This window comes from Gobio gobio, assembly GCF_949357685.1.
Source record: "Gobio gobio genome assembly, chromosome: 14".
Lineage (NCBI taxonomy): Eukaryota > Metazoa > Chordata > Actinopteri > Cypriniformes > Gobionidae > Gobio > Gobio gobio.
In genome coordinates, this window is record NC_137107.1 from 20,764,865 (window position 1) to 20,784,186 (window position 19,322).

Below are 19,322 nucleotides of genomic sequence, written 5' to 3' on the forward strand. Positions count from 1 at the left end.
TCTCAATATTTAGATTTTTTTGCACCCTCAGATTCGATCTATTGGTAACAAACCAAAATGGAAAGCTTTATGCAGCGTTCAGACTATGTATAAATCTCAATTTCAAAATAATTACCCCTATGGTTTTGTGGTCCAGGGTCACATATTATGAAGCTAAATCAAACTACATTGTCAAAATAATTAAAACTATGTTAAACTAAAATTACTATGTTATTTATTTGATCAAATAGTAATCGAAGTATGTTCTCAGTAGGCTATTATTTATATTATACAGCTGTAACAAAACGCTAAAAATAAACCAACTGAGAGATTTTTTTTTTTAAAATGCTAAAGTTCCTTATTAGCCTATGACCTGATGTAGTAGCCTAATAACTTAATCCGCAAGAAGAAAAGTAGTCCTATTTTTAAAGTTTTTTTTTAAAAGAAGAAAACGTTTTTGTTCATGCACGAATACTGAATTGTATTGTCACGAGCGGTCAACGTACGAATCCGAACAAATCGTTCAGTGAACGGAAAGGATTCGAGTCAATCCTCACCACTATCTCCTCAGAACCTAGACCACCTTCTAGCGTCAGCAAAGGGCGGGGGCTGCAGCTGGATACTATTGGATGCATCTGCTCGAGCACAGTTGGCGAAAACAGCTGTGAGCTGAGAATCTGCACGAGACGACAGTGAAGTAATAAACAGGTCAGACCCTTTTAAAAATCAACATAGGTGCTGTAATCGTAGAAACAGACAGTTATTTCATATACATTGTAAAATGTATTAATGTTTTTGTAGCGGCAGAGTTCTTCTCTTCTTTAATAAGGAACGTTACTGATCTGGTTGTTTGTTAATTCAGCATATTGTAGGCTATAAGTAAATAAATAACACATCTCGGTTGCTTTTGGGGATAAGAACTGGGAATCCGAGGAGTGTAAACAAAAACTGCTATAGCTTTTAATTTCCATATTTTTCCTCCTAAAGGTTTTTTTCCCCCTCCTATTATTATTATAATTTTTTTTTTACTGCATGCAAAGTTTCACAAATGTGTCTTTTTTCAGATTGTAGGTCTGGAATGTGAAGCTCTCAGACTTATCCAGTGGATATGGAGTAACGCTCAGCTCTTTAACTGCGTGGCAGATGCAGTGAGGGAGCCATTTAGATCAATGTGAAAATATTAGTGTTAGGAATTTTTTTTCCATTGATGAACAAGAACTCAGCAAGAAAGTGTAATGGCAACCAGATGTGCTGAAGGAACATGGGAAAGTTTTAGGCCTTTGTTGGAATCTGTTGCAGGAACAATTCTTGAACATGTGCCTGAAGTTAAAAGTGTTAGCAAAAGCTGGGGTTAACTTATATTTTTATTATATTTTTAGTTTTTATTGCAAATGTTTGGAGATCCTTTATATACAAAAATCTAAAACACATATTATTAAAAAAAAACATTTTATGAATAAAGTAAGATTTATTTTGAATGGATCTATGGTATTTAGTTTAGTATGTCAGTTTGTTTAATACAAATCAGTTCAAATCCTGTTTTTTTTTAATGTATTGCTACACACTGGTGTCATGGGTCAATGTTTATTTTTTTATTTGATTTTTCCCCCAGATTATAAGCAACTCTCTAATTGTTTTTTCTTATGTTCTTGTACTAGCATTACCAAAAAGAGAAGTTTTCCATCTGTCACAAAACATGGAATAGCCATCACTGATTCCTTCTATCTTTGTATTTATCAGGATGAGGAAGGTAGTCCTGCTGTTTGGTTTATGGAGTCTTTTCTCCTTCTCACAGGCTCAGTTGGTAAGTACTCTGTTACTTTCTCTTCTTTTGCCATTCCACTGTCTGCAACTGTCCACTCCTGCTACAGACAGATACAGCGGATCCTGAAGGTGAGGAAGAGGTGGTTGACCTTTTTACCACGCCACGCACCAAGCTGGCTGCCGCAACCTCTGATTTTGGCTACAACCTGTTCCGTCAGCTGGCAGCACGCGACCCCAAGGCCAGCGTCTTCCTGTCCCCCATGAGTATCTCAGCAGTATTCACACAGCTTTCAATGGGTGAGGCTCTGCTCCACTATGGATGGTCATGCTTTTTTTTTTTTATTGCAGGGCCAATCACCCAATTTTTAAGGCTTGAGATCAACAATGTTAAATTTGGTGTCATCTGTCATAGGGGCATCCGAACGGGCAGAGAAACAGATTTACAGGGCCCTCCGCTATCACACCCTGCAAGACAGTCAGCTCCATGACACGCTGAGAGACCTTCTCTCTTCACTCAGGGCATCTGCCAAGGGCTTCAAGTCATCGGAAAGGATCCTTTTGGCTAGAAGTGGGTGTTTTTAATTTTTTAATGGGTGTTTTTGTGCGTGTGTTGAGAAGTACAACAGCATTTTAGTGCCATATAAACAAAAAAAAATCTAAGATTACAAGAATAAAGTTATAATATTTTGAGAACAAAGTTAAAATTGCAAGAATAAAGCAATATGAGGACAAAATCTTAACGATACAAGATTAAAGTCATAATATTTAGAAAATTAAGGCATAGAATTGTGAGATTAAAGTCGTAATGTTTTGAGAATATAGCTTATTAGATCAAAGCCGCAGAAATATGAAATTAAAGTCTAGCAATATGAAATTAAACATAATATTTTGAGAATAAAGAAAGAATTATAAAAAGTCTAACCATTGTGAGATTCAAGTCAAAATTACAAGATCGAAGTTGTAGCAATACGAGAATAAAGGATTTATTTATTATGGACTCTATTCTCAAAAAAATAAAACTTTACTCTTGTTTTATGTGCCCCTAAAGTCGTGCAAGTTTTCATTCAACCCTGTGTGTTTCAGAACTTCGTCTCAGGCTGGAATACCTCAACAGTGTAGAGAAGCAATATGGGGTCCGGCCTCAAACTCTTGCGGGTGGAGCGCGGGACCTCAAGACTGTTAATGATTGGTTTAAACAGCAGACTGGCGGAAAAGTGGAACAAGTTGTTCCTTCCCCTCTTTCTCGTAACACAGCTGTGCTGCCTGTGGGAGCAGCCTTCTTTAAGGGTAACTGGGCTCTGATTCTTTCTCTTGCTCTTTGATACAGACAATAGAAGGGGGTGGAGATGGACCACTCATAGCAAAATTAATGGGAGCATGAAAATGTGCAATGCATAGTAGCTTGGCCAACCTGAAAAAAGACACTTTTTATTGTGACATTTTTTATTAACTATTGTTTTATTGTGACATTGCTGTGACATCTAAAATGTTATTGAAATATAATCTTGACAAACTGTTTTGGAGACATGATGTCTTTCCCCCAGCAGTGATATGAGTGCTTTGTATTGACTCTTTTTGCAGGTAAATGGATAACTAGGTTCAGCAACACTAATAAGATGGAGAACTTCCAAAGAGATGGAGAACCGGCAACTCTAATTCCCATGATGGAGCAGGAGAATTACCCAGTGAAGATGGGGATTGACCCTGACCTTGGCTGCACGGTACCAATACCTGTTGCTTTAACGTGCACTAGTGGTGGTTGCAGCAGTGATGAAAAAAGGGCAGGATCTAAGCACAGCAGTTATTTTATTGAACACAAACTCAAAATAACAAAATATAATTTAGTATCAATTATTATTGGTGCTCTATTATTAATAATGGATTTTATTATCAAAGCATTTTTTGCTGCTTAATATTTTTGTGAGAAACATGATCATTTTTTTCATGGATTTTTATTTGAAATAGAACTATTTTGTAACATTATAAACGTGTTTTTAAACAAAAAAAAGTTTTACCGCAAACTTTTCAAAGTTGATATATCACGGTTTGCTCAAACATATTAAGTAGCAAAACCTATACAATAAGGTTTCCATACATTCAATAAAACTGCACACAAACGTCACACAATTGTATTGTGTACTGAACATGCCACTTTTGAACATGTGGGAAAGTAAAAATGATTGTACCGCTAGGGTTGAAGTCAATATTTTTGATGGATAACAAATTTAAATTTGGTCTGTTCCTCACAATAACAGCACAAATCATAGTAACTTTGATGATATATATTTACAACATTCTGTCATGAAACACTAGATGGCGTAGGCTGATAGGTCCTTAACTCAATCTGCTTGCAATCACATCATTCTCTATAGGGCACAGCTGATTGGTTCCTGCTATATCAGTAGCCAATGTGCTTGCTGCTCAACCTTCAAATACTGGTCAGCATTTGCTGTAGCAGTTGCAGTGTGCTTTCAGAAATCTTCTGAAATTCAACATCTAAGATAAGTGAAAGGTCTTTCTAATGCTGTATCACTATGCATATTGGGTGCTCTGCCTAATTCCTTATAAAGAAACCATACACACGGTTTCATGTTAACCGTCATGTTCTAATGCTTAGAGTGAATTACTAAGCATATTAGCAGCTAGCGAGTATGCAATATTGCATTTATGCAGCAGCAAGCAGACAATGTATAGTTGCCATGAGGATACAAAGCATTCCTGTGAACTTGTCAAGTGAAATAGGCTTTCGCTTTTTTATTCACATACTGCATTTAAAAAGAGCTTACAGCAGTTCTAGGTTCTTTTGTACAGCAGCAGCAGCATGTATAGCAAACTCCGATTACAATGTTAGTGAATATTATCAACCGCACAGTAGAAGAAAAGACCCTGCAGTGTCTTGCTTGAAGGTAGGGTAGGCAATTTTTTTTATAAACACTTTTTGTGATACTGGTTAACTCTCTTCACATCCTGATAGAAATCAATAATCGAAGTGGTCTAAATATTAAAACATGCATATATCTTCTGTGGAAGTCTCCTCAACCAAAAAAAAAAAAAGCTTATGCTGCGTTTACGCTATGTCGGCAACCATGATGTTCTACCTGGAGCTGTTTACATCCTCAGACTTTATGCATTTTTCTCTGCCAGCACAATCAATGCCAAAAATGTATCATCTGCAGTCAGGTGGTGCAAGTCTGCACTCTGTAAGTTGTGTACTTTCATCATTATTGTAATGTTATGTACTTAGAGACATAAGGTCATTTAACTCTCATCTCAAAATATGGCAAACGCTCCAGTGTGTTTTTGTGTTTGCGCTCTGGAGAATGTCAAATGTTTCTATTTGCAGCATGTTTTTGCAGCGGTGAGCAGTGTGGCCAGTCAAAGACATTTCTGTTGATCCTTGAACGTGGTGGCTATCAGAGGTGTTTAATTTTTGTTTAGTTTAGTTTATCACGGTACCATACTTGAATTCACTGAGCTCCTGAGAGCGACCCGTTCTTTCACAAATGTTTGTAGAATGTCTAGGTGCTTGATTTTATACACCTGTGGTAATGGAAGTGATTGGAAACACTGAATTCAATGATTTGGAGGGGTATCCCAATACATTTGACAAAATAGTGTATGTCATGGTGGTAGATCTGCTGGAGCGGGGCCTGAATCATCTCCTTTGTCATCTCTCCGTGACAATGAGTTATATAGCAGATGCAGGCTTCATGCCAACTTTAAAGGTGCACTCAGTAAGTTTTTGTCACAAGTAATCATTATCATTTGTCTAGCTATCACCCGTCCAAGCTCAATTTAAAATTGAACATTGGTCTGGGGAGCATTTCTACTGCACGAGTTGTGATAAACGAGCATACATTTAATGACTCTGTACGCTATTGGATGGTCCTTCAACCAATCACACCACAAGAGGTGTGATTAATGGGCAACGGCCCATCGCTTCTCTATCCGTCATCGTGTTAAACCCGCCAATAGCATGCCAGGTGGATAAGCCAGTCTGTGATTGGTTCCTGCAAAAGTGTAACCGAAGCAGTAGAAATGAATGTACAGGTTTCCAGACTGAGTTGCAGGGCGAAATCAAATCGCCGGCAGATCAGGCTGGGTTTACCCAGTCTACGTTATCATGGTATTAAAATCATCATGGAATTTCACTGACACCGGTGGTGTCGACGCAGCATCATGCAAATGTTTTCCGTTACCAATGCAAATGTAGAAATATACAGTAATTTTTTCAAATTTTGATTTCTATATTGGCTATAATTGGAGGTGTGGGCCTTGTCATTTATAAACAGCAGTAACCACTCTTAATGAGTTGTTTTTAAATTTGCTGATATTTTGCATTTTTTGTAAGCCTAAGGAAAGTCAATGGACCTAAACATTGGTAAAGATGTAGTATGTATAGGATCTATAATTTTTTTTTTTCTTTTATCTATCTATAATTTGGTATTTGCTCATCATCTCTGTCTCTCATATAGATAGCCCAGGTTCCTATGGAGGGCGGAGTGAGCATGTATTTCTTCTTGCCTGATGAGGTGACTAAGAATCTGACTCTAATAGAGGAAGCACTTACAGCTGAATTTGTCCAGGACCTCTCCAATACTCTCCACGCAGTGAAGGTGCTGCTTACACTTCCTGTTGTCAAACTCAGCTACAAGACAGACCTGTTGCTTTCCCTCTCTGACCTGGGTGAGACGACAACCACCATTCCACAGTTTTTTGCTGGCTAAATGAGTTTGTTTTCTTATAAAATTGTTACTGTTAATAGTTACCAATCATTTTCCTTTTTCAGGTCTCTCTGAATGGTTGGCAGAGACAGACCTAATCAAAATCACCAGTCAGCCTGTCAAGTTAAATGGCGTCCATCATAAGGTAGTCATGGAAACGGCTCCAGAGGGTGCAGAGTATGCCAGCACCACTGCCAAAGGCCAATCGCTGGCTCTAACGTACCGCGTGGACCGGCCTTTCCTCTTTTTAGTTAGGGATGAGCCATCAGGGGCACTTCTCTTCATTGGGAAAGTGCTGAACCCAAGTGACCTGACAAGGGTATGAGACAGACAGACACACACATACATTCACAAAAACAAACAAATGAGAGACCAGCGACTTTATATGAGCTCATTTTAGCCCAAGTCTATTAACACAAAATAAATATTTTACATATCTTCACTTATATGGCCATTTGGAGCAAAACCATCAGAGCCCATTTTGACATTTCCAGCATGCTTATGCAATACAAACTCAAACATTATGTGTACACATTCACAGTCAAGCTATACTTATGATGATATGGCGCACTTGTGCTTTACATTAAGGACATTTTATGGATAGACTGTTCTGGATATTAGCCATGCAATCCAAATTAGTTTTGACGCATAACTTCACGCTCATAAATCTTGACACTACTTGAAACTTTTCACATGTTAGCAATTGCTAAAAATCCCTCTGGTATTAACAGCTGCTATATTGGTTATGAAATTTTTATGAAATGCATTTAGTAATGGCAATCATCTTCTGTATAACATTTTATTTGAGTGTTTGATACATTTGCCTTATGACTTTAATTAGCAGTCCCTCAGCAATGTTTAACTTAACCTCAAATTAAGTTCAGTTGACGTTCCCATATGTATGTTTACTACCAGCAAGAGTATTCTTAATGTGTGTAGTATGTTGGCTAAAATAAAAAAAAGTAAATAAAAAAAAAACTTGCAATCAGTATCTTCTTGTCCTTTGAATTTTCATTTATTCAAATGCTTGAACAACTGAAATGTATAAGATGGATAAAGAAGATTTTGTATTTTTATTTTTTTGGTGAGCATTCAAACCACTGCAGGCAAGGCCAATAAACTTTAGTGCAGCAGCTGACTCTCACTCCCTGTATTTCCAATGTGGCCACTGTTGGCATGACAACCTTTAATACAGATAATCTATGTTCTTCTGGCTTCACGCTCAATGTTGAACTGTAACTTGAATGGGAAAGACTGGAAGAGGAACTTGCTGAATTGCAGCCGTCAAAGAATAGGGGAGTTTCATTAGTGCAATACAACTACAAAATGAGCCAGATTTTTTTTGTTCTGCTCAAGGTTTCTACCTTGCAAGTCTGCTTAATTTTGAAGACTTTAGTTAGTTGAAAGTTCAGTAAATATAATGACATGCAGTATATCGATTTAATAGATAATTTTAGTAACGGTTTACAATAAGGTTTCATTTGTTAACATGAGCATACAATAAAAAATACTTGTGATGCATTGATTAATCGTAGTTAATGTTTATTTCAGTATTTACTAATACATTACGGGGCCGTTTACACAACACCATTTTTAACTATAAATGGAAAACTTTTATGTGTTTTGGCAGTTAATTTACACCACAGCGTTTTGGGGGCATGAAAAGGCACATTTTTAAAAATGGAATTTAAAGTTTGTTTTTGAAAACGATACCATTTATTGTCTCTATGTAAACTACAAAAATGCTAATTTCTGAAAACTGTGACGTCATGTGCATGCGTATAGAGTGGTGCAGGTATGATGTCACTTTGTAGGCCAATCGGCAATTAGCATCCCACTAGTTCCCTCAACAAAAACCCAATAGGATTTTCCCATAGGCTTTTGGATTATCGCAAGCTCTAAATAAACAAACTAGACCACGTCCCACGTCTAGGTCCCACGTCTTCAACGTCACCATCACTAAGCTTCTGACAACTCTTTCAGTTTTTATCTAAAACATTTTCCCAGAAAGTTTGAATAAGAATAGTTTGTAAGAGCATAATGACGCTGTAAAAACAGACTGATTTTACCGTTGCCGTTTAATCTGCTCAACAGTTTCTGTAATCCCATTTAGCCACTTGTAAGCAACCGCCTTTCAAGACAAGTAACAGCATAAACAAATCATGAGTGGGGTAATACTGATGTATTTAATGTGGTAGAATAAAACATGTGTCTTGAGCTTGTGTTCAGCACAGACCTTATTTCAGCCATTTACCTAAAAACCCATTAAAAAAATGCATTGGGTGCTTCTGAGTATCCCTCCTCGTTTCCTCGCTCCATCCTATGAGCTGGAAACCTACCGAGCTCAGCCATCTTGTAGGACATCTAAATTCTCGAATTGCACCGAGGAGGCTTCCTGAGGAGTCATGAGCGATACACAGGTGTATCCTTTGCGGAAGTGTTTTCTCAACTCAACGTGACGCATTCCTCCCCCTTCACATCTTGCCACAGTTTATTAATTATGTTTACATGTACAAGACACAAATGTATGTCAAATAACAACAACTGACAGTTGCAGAATTCTATCAAATAGTAGTTTTTCATTACAAAATGAAAAATGTATTAGTTGTCCTCGTTCCTAATAGAGGGTATCCATTAATGTCAATTTCCCACCGGAGCACGCCCCCTCAGCCGGGACTGAGTGGCAAAAGAGTCTGCTGCATGACTGGATTTAACAGGATAAAACCGCAACAACACGAGTAAAACAAATGATTGTCAGATTAATGAGGGGGGTGAAAAACTCATTTTCAGTCAATCTCTTGTCAGTCTTGAGTACCTATAGAGTAGTATTGCATCTTTCATATCTCTTAAAAGTCTTCAGTTTTATTATATTTATAAAAGAAAGATACGCTGTACCAAGTATTTCCGGAAAAAGCAGAGCGACTGGGGGCGTATCGTTCGGGCGGAGCTAAAGAATGACGAGCGCGCGCAGCTATTGCGTTGAGCTATGTATGTTTACATAGAAAAACAATGGAATCGATAGCTAACAACAGACATTTGAAGCAGTTTTACTCACTGCCTGCTTCCAACACACAACGTGAACCTTTATCGCTGGGATTGCTCCATCTTTCAGCATTAGACGAGCTACAAATCGAGGTGAACTGTACCTTGTTTATAAACCATCGTCGCCGAAATTCAGGGAATAAACAAACACTTGCACAACTCCTGCTCTGGAAAAACAAACTTCACCCACTGTCCCATTAACGCTGGGTTCTTTGGGAAGCTGTGCAGGGTTGTCTTGCTTTGGTGACATTGTTGATTCCATCAAGTCCTGTGACTGCAACGCAACCGGCTTGCTCTCTCGCTCTAGTCGTGCTCGCGCCATTCCGGGAGAAGAGCCCGTACGGCCCGTACAAGGACATTCCGCCCCATCTGACGTCACATATACCCATACTCGAAAAAAACTTTCTGAAACTTATGAGAAACCGGAAGGAGTATTTTTGGCACAGAAATACTCCATCAAACGGCCAACTTTTTTCTTTTAAACTTTATCCATGTTTAGGATGGGAATCCAAGTCTTTAACAGTGTAAAAAGCTCAGTATGCATGAAACCGCATTTCACCCCCCCCCCCCTTTAAACTAAAAGTTGGACTCTATAGTGTTCCTTACAACTTACCTAAGATCCAGTGATCCATGTATAATGACATGCAGCCAGGAATCATGTTTCATGACATTTTATATGAGCCTGAATTAATGCATAAAGCAAATTTGCCTGTGAAAATGCTTTATATAAATGTAATATAGGTCTAAATCCGGGTGATCACAAATCTATGTTATATATATATATATAGTTTCATATCGTCCAGCCCTATAGTTTTTGTCTGTTTGTTAATAAACATCCAATTATGCAGAATATAAGATGGTGAATATTTAATTGATGAGTTGTAAATACAATATATAACAATACGATATATAGGGTATGATTTTTACCCTACAATTCAACATATTGACATAATGATAACTGCAAATCCACGTTTCGCTGTCTAGATTTCAGTTGTTTCTGGGAATTGCAGCGATCCATTTGCTTCTCTTTTCTGTAGCTTTCAGCAGTCTGTAAAAATATACCTCAGATTTCTTGTCAAATCTATTTGTACCGTCAATCTCAAAGCTCTTTTCCGTTTTAGATGTGTTTTGTGAGTTAAAAAAAAAAAAAATTCCGGCATTCACCCTGAAAACCAACGCTGCCACTCAGTTTTTTGCCATCTCTCATCTGTTCTCATCTGTTCCCTGTTCTTATCATCATCCTCCTGTGTATTTAAGCCTTCTGTTCCTTCATATCATTGTCTTGTGTTAACATTACCTTGCATATGTATTCTTGCGCTCTATTTATTAAATATATTGTTTATATTGTTCCTTCGGTGTCACGCATCATCCTTTGGATTTTACTACACGGCATTCCATGACAATATTGTTAATATTAGTTCATGCATTAACTAATGTTAGTGTAACTAACCATAATGTAAAAAGTTACCAGAATTTCTGTTAGGGGCATTTTAAACATTGATCATTAATATCATCTAATGTTCCTGGGGGAAAATGACAATGTTGTAAAGGAGGTAGGCCACAGCTGTCTTATTATTAGAAATGGATATACAATCTCTTTCATTCTTTCCTGCTTTGGAGCAGAACCTGGATAATCGTCTTGGATAAAGTTGGCTGCATGGCTTTGTTTGTTCTGGAAATGAAAACCTCTTTCCCCAGAACACTCTGGACAATCTTTTACAGGCTTGTGGAATGGTGGGATCATTTTAATTTCAGTGATAAAGAAACATTCAAAATGAACTGCCCAAACTTGTAATTTACAAGCAAAGCTACTACAAACTTTATATAGTTTGGAACACACTTATGGTCCTTTTCCCTTTCTACCTATTCCTACATTATTCTGTCTTTTCCTTGATCTGATGAATGCATATTTGGTCTCAAAGGCTACTGCACAGTGTCCATTCGTGCGTGATTTTGAACATATGCAGCCTGTGCATCAGAACACACATCACACCCAATGTTAGATCCTCTAGAGAATTGACATTGGAACACATGTACTAAGATGAATCCAAAGGGTTTCTGAGAAGAAACCTGTCAATGCATTTTAACCAACTTTATAACAGTGGTACTATAAAAGTGGTTTATAACAGTTTAACCAACTTTATAACAGTGGTACTTGCTGTTCCCCCTGTATTAAATTACTTTAGAGCGGTGTCGGTAATGTCCTTTACAACCAATGGATGGCGCCATAAGGTAGGTGATCATATAACATCCAGACAAAATCAATAAATTAAATTAAAATAAATAAATACAAATAATTGGTACTGATGATTATTTCACCACCAAAGTTGTATAGCCTATCATGTACTTTCATTACTTTTGTAACAATACTTTTTTTTTTCCAACTTTTTCATACCTTAAAAATTGTATTGCATTGTATAAACATTATTTGTTTACACAATCACTGTGTTAGAAATATGTAAAGTTAAGGAACATAATACATGGCAAGAGTCAAAATTTGACATGAAACACTTGACACGAAAATGTTTTTTCAGACCCCTGAAGTGTCACTGGGGAAACATTCTGTGTTTTTATTCCCTTAACAGGAAACACAAGCATCTCCTCGTGAACTCTTTCACAACAGGAGGAAAGAAGGAAACTGTCTGGATAAGCTGTGCTCCAAAAATAGAACTCAGCCAACAAGACAGCATATCTAAATTACTTGTTTTAAAAGAAAAATGGTAAGCCAGCTTCACCAAAAAGACAATGCTGGTAGGAACAATACAACGATTCTGATTTTTTTAAGCTAAGGTTTATTTTTTAATCAAATATTTTTGGGGAAATCAACCTGTGAATGGTTTACTAATATATATTAACCTGGGATAGAAGAAATGTAACACCTTAAACACTTTAACATTAAGGAAGTGATCAGAGCTAAGTTACTTTTAAGTATTTGGCATAAGAGCAATCTTATGTAAGCCACCAGAGGTAAAACAGTATGCATGAGATTTTTAGGGGAAAATGTGAGCTTTCCCTTTCTTTTTGAGTGAACAATGGACTTCAGCAGTGCATTTTCACTCTTCTCTTTAATCTGTCTGCAGTTCCCCTTTGCTGTATTACCTGTTTTCTGGGTGAAAGGGAGCTGATGTACTAAGTTTTGTTATGAAGAACTGGCAAGCCTGCTGGTTAGTATACCCCAGTTTGGTAAGTGTCGTAACCACCATCTGGATACAAAATGTTTTATCCAGATTGGATGAGAACTGAATGGAGCTGGATGATTATATGACTGTTTTCTGCACAACTGCTTTATAGATGAAATTAACTAATAATTGATGACCTTTATAACAGAACTGAATCAACACTGAACTCACTTTAGCTGAACAATGAGACTGTTTGCATCACTGAATCATTTTCCTGTTATCACTGAAAAGCTGCTTTGAAACAATCTGTACTGTATGAAGCGCTATATAAATAAAGGGGACTTGGCTTGACTGCCTTTGTTTTAACATCCTGACCAACAATGTTGCCAAATATTTTCAATGGAAAGTAACTAAAGCCTAATCCATGCTCTCACGCTGTATTTTAACACAATATATAGCCCAATATATTTTCTGTCAGACAATGGAAAGAGTATGACTGACTACATGTTAACCAGCAGTCCAAAGCGTCGCTAGATTTGTCTGTAGTCTCACTAATGCAGAGTTCAGACTGCCCGATTTTCAAACTCGTCGGATCACAGCTTTTGACACTGCATTACTATCTCGGGTGGCATTCAGTCCAGAGCCGGCCAATGCTAAGTCAATGTTGAAATGAAATGGCATTCTGGTCAGCTGATTTATCTGAAAGATTGGTGAGATTTCTAACTTGTAGAGCCTTTTCTGTATTATCAGCACAAGTAAGACACAATTATAATAAAATAGATTTTATTAACGAAAGATAAACAAGAATAACTAACACAACTACTAAATGAATACAATGAATGATAAAGGAATAAAGTGCATAAGATACATAAAATACATGTGATTAAGTTGAGTGTGGCTATGGAAGAGTTGCGTTATCTTATGAAAGGATAAACTGTTGTTTCTCTGAAACTAAGGCGAAGAACCTTATTATGCATCAAACAAATAAACAAAATATTATTTGTTATTAACTAGCATCAGTTAAATTACCTCTAATGTAAATTAGAAAATCATATACTGATAATATACAACAATGCCAAGGTTTCTGGAAAGAGGTTTGGTGATATTTACGTTCCACTTGTTTGAGTAAGCAGTCCGATGGAGGTGACTTTCTTCCACTGGTTGTGCTGGGTGACAATGCAGTGGGAAAGGAGCTGGAATCCGTTTCAACAGTCTTGAACACGAAGATCTGTGGGATGCTGATATCCGGTATCCGTCTGGATTCTCTCTGCACCAGCCTTCAGGCCTGTGTCATCTCCTGCAAGCAAGAAAGATCATATTACGACTAGTGATGGGCATACTGAGGCTTTGTGAAACACTGAAACAGTTGGAGCAAATGTGCTGTATTGTGTCGAAGCTTCGAATAAATTTGACAACCGTCTCCACGGCGACCCCTGCTGGTCAGAACAATGTAAATGCACCAAAAACCTATGCCAAACATGCATAAAAACACCTTTTACAAATCTATTGTAAATGTTTTATTGAAAGCAAAACCTTTCAAATGCAATTAACTATCTAATCAAATAAAATTTTAAGTGTTGATATGTTCTTTTATCAATTGTCAGGGCTTGTTTTGTTTGTTCCATGGATGGCACAGCTAAACAGGCCAATAAGAGAATTAACTACTATTATTCTTCTTAATTATACTAATGTCTAATTAAAACGTCTACAAATGTATAAAACTGATCAGAGATCAGTTAAAACCCACAGACACTTCAATGGTTCTTCTCAGTGACTGCTCATGATTCATGGTTCACAGAGATCATCACCCCCCGTGAACCATTGACATTTTGAAGTGTTTTTGTAACGGTTTCAAAACGGTTATGATGTAATGAAGCCTCGTTTACTGAAATCACGTGACTTTGGCAGTTTGATACACGCTTCGAACCATTGATTCGAAACAGAAAATTTGTGAACCTTCGAAGCTTCATGAAGCAGTGTTTTTAAAATTTCCGTCACTAATTACGACCAGATAGGCCTTCTGTGAATTATCATCTGCATTAACACTCACCTGTTTGAATTCCTGCTCTGCTTCATTTCATTCTGCAATACGGACTTGTTATTTTGACTTACCTGGTCTACTCTCTTCTGATTGTGACCGAAGACCAGACTGTACAAAAACAACATGAGTTGGGAATTTGCGGGACAGATCGCGTCAGTGCCTCAATCCAGCCACGATTTGTTTACCTACACAGAGGTTTTGTTGTCTCGTGCAGACCAGCTCCTTGTCTAACAAGACTCTCAAGGTGTTGTACTGGACTGAGGCCAACTCTGTCAATCCCCGGGAACTCCCCAATCTGGAGGGATTGGACTGGAGAGAGGCCATCTCCCGATGTCTGGAGAGTTTCATTCCCTCCTATTTATTTCAGTCAGCCCTAAAGTCGCACCCTAAGATGACTGCAAGTTCAAACTCCCATCCTAATATGGCCGCCAGTCCAAACTTGAATGCAATGCCTGCATCTCCAGCCCCTAACCACGGAGGTGGTCCTTGAACGGTCTGCGCCACCCTGGCCTCCTGAACGGTCTGCACCGCCATGATCCCCTGAGCTGCCTGTGCCGCCGTGGTCCCACGAGCTGCCTGTGCCGCTCATGGGTTGACAGAGAAAGTTGATATATCAGCGTCAAGGTACCAACAAAGCCTTTTTGTATTGGCCAAAATGGCCAAATATGTTTAGTATTTTGGCCAAATTTGGTAAAATTCCTTTGGTGATGCTATACTGCACACTCCTTATGCTACACAAAAACACTGACACAACCCAGTGAACTTCTTGTTCACGGAAAACAGTCTGTTTTCATAAAGGAGCTAAAAGGCTCTATACCAGTGCCCCTTCCTCACAAAACTCACACTGCATGAAAAGTGGGATTTTCGTCAGTATGTGGCACTGTAGATTGCCGTGAAACTTCAGGTTTAAGGCTGTGCACGGCAATTTGCAGGCAACACCGAAAACTGCCGTAAATTGTCGGAAATTGACGTGGGCCTTGCTTGGCAGTTGTCCCCCCATGACCCCCCCCTCCCCTTAATTCTAGGGGAGGCTTTAACATGTAAATGAACATGCTGTGAGCTACACAAATGCAAATCAGAGTAGCAGCTGGGGGAGTTTTATCTAGGTTCTGAATTTTTTAAACTAAAACATTTTAAGTTAAATGTACTCGTTTTAGTTCACATTACTACCTTTTTAGGGCAACCAGTTTGTTCCAATTTTTTAAGTAGATTCAACTTGTCCGGGCTAACAGAGTAGATTAATTACTCTGTATGTCATTAGCAATAACCAATGTTATGTAAAAAAAAAAATACACACAAAATAAAAAGTTACGGTGATATGCCTATATGTAATTGAAGCACTTTTGCCACACCCATTAACTTAAATAAAGTGAAAATAAATATAATAGGTTTTTCTGGAGCTCCTTGGTGGTCTGAAACCTCAATGAGGTTTAAGAATATACGGATAAATTAAGCCCCTCTGTGGACTGATTTCCTGACTCTTGTGATTCTCTATCTCTCTCACACACACACACACACACACACACACACACACACACACACACACACACACACACACACACACACACACACACACACACACACACACACACACACACACACACACACACACACACACACACACACACACACACACACACACACACACACACACACACACACACACACACACACACACACACACACACACACACACACACTTTTTTCATTTTATTCACCTCTTAACATTCTTTGTTTCATTTTCTTGTTAATTTAATACATTTCTTGACGATACTTGACAATACTTCACGTGCGAGGTCATGGCCATGACGCGTACAAAACTTAAAGACGAGCTTTAAACAGACGTGTTTTGGGCCATGTCCACACAAAGCCAGAACTTTCCCTATCCGATCTTTTTTTTTTCCTCGTTTCAAGAAATATCAGCGTACCCACGAGAGCATGAAAACGGCTCAAAACTATGTAGTATACATGCTAGGCCAGTATGTGGCACTGTAATTCTGCCACAGATATACACTAAAAACGGAGAAGAAGAGTTGTGGCTAGAAGGGGTATGGCAACAGTCGGAGGTGAGGTAAAATCTCACAATAAAATAACAATAAATAAATTTGCTACTTACCAGATGTGTTTTATTAACACATACACCTATACCAACCCTAAACATACCCTTATAATAATGCAAATACAGTAATTAAACAAAGCAGTATTGATGTGTGCATGCTCAGTGCCCGTAGTTGTATCCCTTCAAGTCTTCCCTGCGCAGGACGTGGTGTGATGACATCATCGTTTCACAAAATATACGGATTGGCCGTATACACGAAACCGCAAGGGTATCGTTTTCAGATTTATCCACTTTAGGACCCGGTTTCAAAAAATAGCGGTTCAGTCTCCCAAAACGCCAGATCCGTGTGGACGAAACGCCAATACGATAAAAAATGTATACGTATACAGCAGAGGTGTCAAGTAACGAAGTACAAATCGTTCGTTACCTTACTTAAGTAGAAATTTTGAGTATCTATACTTTACTAGAGTAATTATTTTTCAGCCTACTTTTTACTTCTACTCCTTACATTTTCATCCTTTGCATGTTTTCATTACGGCTTGTCATAAAAAAAAAACTATCCAGATAAATCGCGCCATCCGGACAGAGTGAATTTGATTGTGGTTGGATGAGAAGGATAAACTCAAACCATTTCGACACCCTATTGGGTTGTACACGATCAATCACGCCTGCACCTGCACAAATCACACACCATGTTGCCAGATAGGGCGGGTTCTCGCCGACAAGCACGCACTTTCAGCCAATCAGCGATCAGCAGGCAGACATGCTCATTCATGACTTTAGCCGGGTTTTTAGCGCGATAACTTTAGCTGTATATTCCAGTGATCGCTATGCCAGTGGCATAAATATACAGTAAGTTGTATCTACAGTAAAGAGTGGGAGAGTGACCCAACTCTCAAACGTGACTTACACATGTAACTCGAAGACTCTTTATAAATATAACCGTGACTCCTGTACATCATCATATACACACTTAGGACATCTGACTGCAACTAGCAACCCCGACAGATGCTGAAAGATGTTAAAATCAACGATTAATCCATTTTGACTGTGCTAAGTGTATGTGCAATGTACTTCACGAAAGACATACTGTTTTGTCAAAGCAAAGTGCAACACAAAGGTAAGCGCATTGTTGTTATTTTTTTGTTGAAGGATTATTGTACAGTATCAATGAATTATGCATTTTGGCAGTGGTGTATATGCATTAACGTGTGAAATGCCTGTTTATTACATTGCTTTTTCCAATCTCTATATTGGGCACTTTTTGCACGTAAATTGGCTTCTTACTGTTGACACTGAAAATTATGTATGTGTTTTTCTGAGGGATAGCCGTTTGGACAGTTTCTACCTGGACATATAGTCATATTTGATCCGTTTTACTGGGATTTTTTTATAGTTTTTTTTTTAATCATCAATGTTATGTTTTAAGGAGATAAAATGGTCACATACTTATCAACATTGATTGGTATGGCAATAAAATAATATATTATTTTGGCAGTTAAAGTTTTGGATTTTTTTCTTGGAGTGACTAGTTGCCTATAAGTATTGTAAAGGTGCAAAAAGTCAAAATTGTTATCAATAACCAGGCATGTTATCAATAACCATTTTTTTATATATAAATATACATTTGGTGAGGTTTTTGGGCTGGAAATTGTCTACCAAATCTGGCCACACTAATCACACATTAAAAAAATGGTTATTGATAACATGCCTCTGAATTTTGACTTTTTGCACATTTACAATATTTATAGGCAACTAGTCATCAAATCTTCCGCTCCATGAAACACATTAATGCTCAGTAGTATATGGTTCTTAAATGTATTTGCATTGTCCTAAAATGCGTTAATTTTCAATGGGAATATATGCGGCTGAAACGCGTAGCCAAGTGCATCTAAAAATGTTCAACATTAACTTTTTAATATAACATTATAGTCATTATGGCCTTTAGAAAAATTTATGCACTGTGGCGCGGCCTAATCTTTTGTCCTTAAAGGGATACTTCACCCAAAAATGAAAATTCTTTCATCATTTACTCACCCTCAAGTTGTTCCAAACCTGTATGAGTTTCTTTGTTCTGAAGATATTTTTGAAGAATGTTTGTAACCATGCAGATAGAGCAACCATTGACTACCACAGTAGGGGAAAATACTATGGCAGTCAATGGTTGCATATAATCTGCTTGTTTTCAAACATTCTTCAATCTTCAGAACAAAGAAACTCATATCGGTTGGAACAACTTGAGGTTGAGTAAATGATGACAGAATTTTCATTTTTGGGTGAACTACCCCTTTTAATGGCATTTTTTCCCCTTACATTACTTTTACTTTTATACTTTAAGTAGTTTTGAAACCAGTACTTTTACACTTTTACTTGAGTAAAAGCTTGAATTGATACTTCAACTTCTACAGAAGTCTTTTTGAACCCCAGTATCTATACTTCTACCTGAGTAATGAATGTGAATACTTTTGACACCTCTGGTATACAGTGATACGCGTCTCCGTGTGGACGGACCCTTGGACTCTTTTTGTTTTATACATTTCCTGTGTTTTTGCTGCTTTGCTTTTTCGTGATCAACAATGACAGGACGCCATCTC

At 37.8% G+C, this 19,322-nt stretch overlaps 1 protein-coding gene across 2 annotated transcripts; it reads left to right on the forward strand.

Annotated features, from left to right (window-relative positions):
* Window positions 1–400: 400 nt before the first annotated feature.
* On the forward strand, window positions 401–7,993 carry serpinf1 (serpin peptidase inhibitor, clade F (alpha-2 antiplasmin, pigment epithelium derived factor), member 1). Of its 2 annotated transcripts, none has more exons than XM_079834321.1 (8): window positions 401–687; window positions 1,720–1,783; window positions 1,851–2,040; window positions 2,156–2,311; window positions 2,827–3,030; window positions 3,325–3,464; window positions 6,219–6,429; window positions 6,533–7,993. In XM_079834321.1, the coding sequence occupies exons 2-8, from the start codon at window positions 1,721–1,723 to the stop codon at window positions 6,790–6,792; spliced, it is 1,224 nt and encodes a 407-aa protein (XP_079690447.1). In that variant the 5' UTR covers window positions 401–687; window position 1,720; the 3' UTR covers window positions 6,793–7,993. The 2 variants fall into 2 exon arrangements, with proteins under 2 accessions (XP_079690447.1, XP_079690448.1); XM_079834322.1 differs by having other exon boundaries at window positions 628–687; window positions 1,044–1,783.
* The last annotated feature ends 11,329 nt before the right edge of the window (window positions 7,994–19,322 follow it).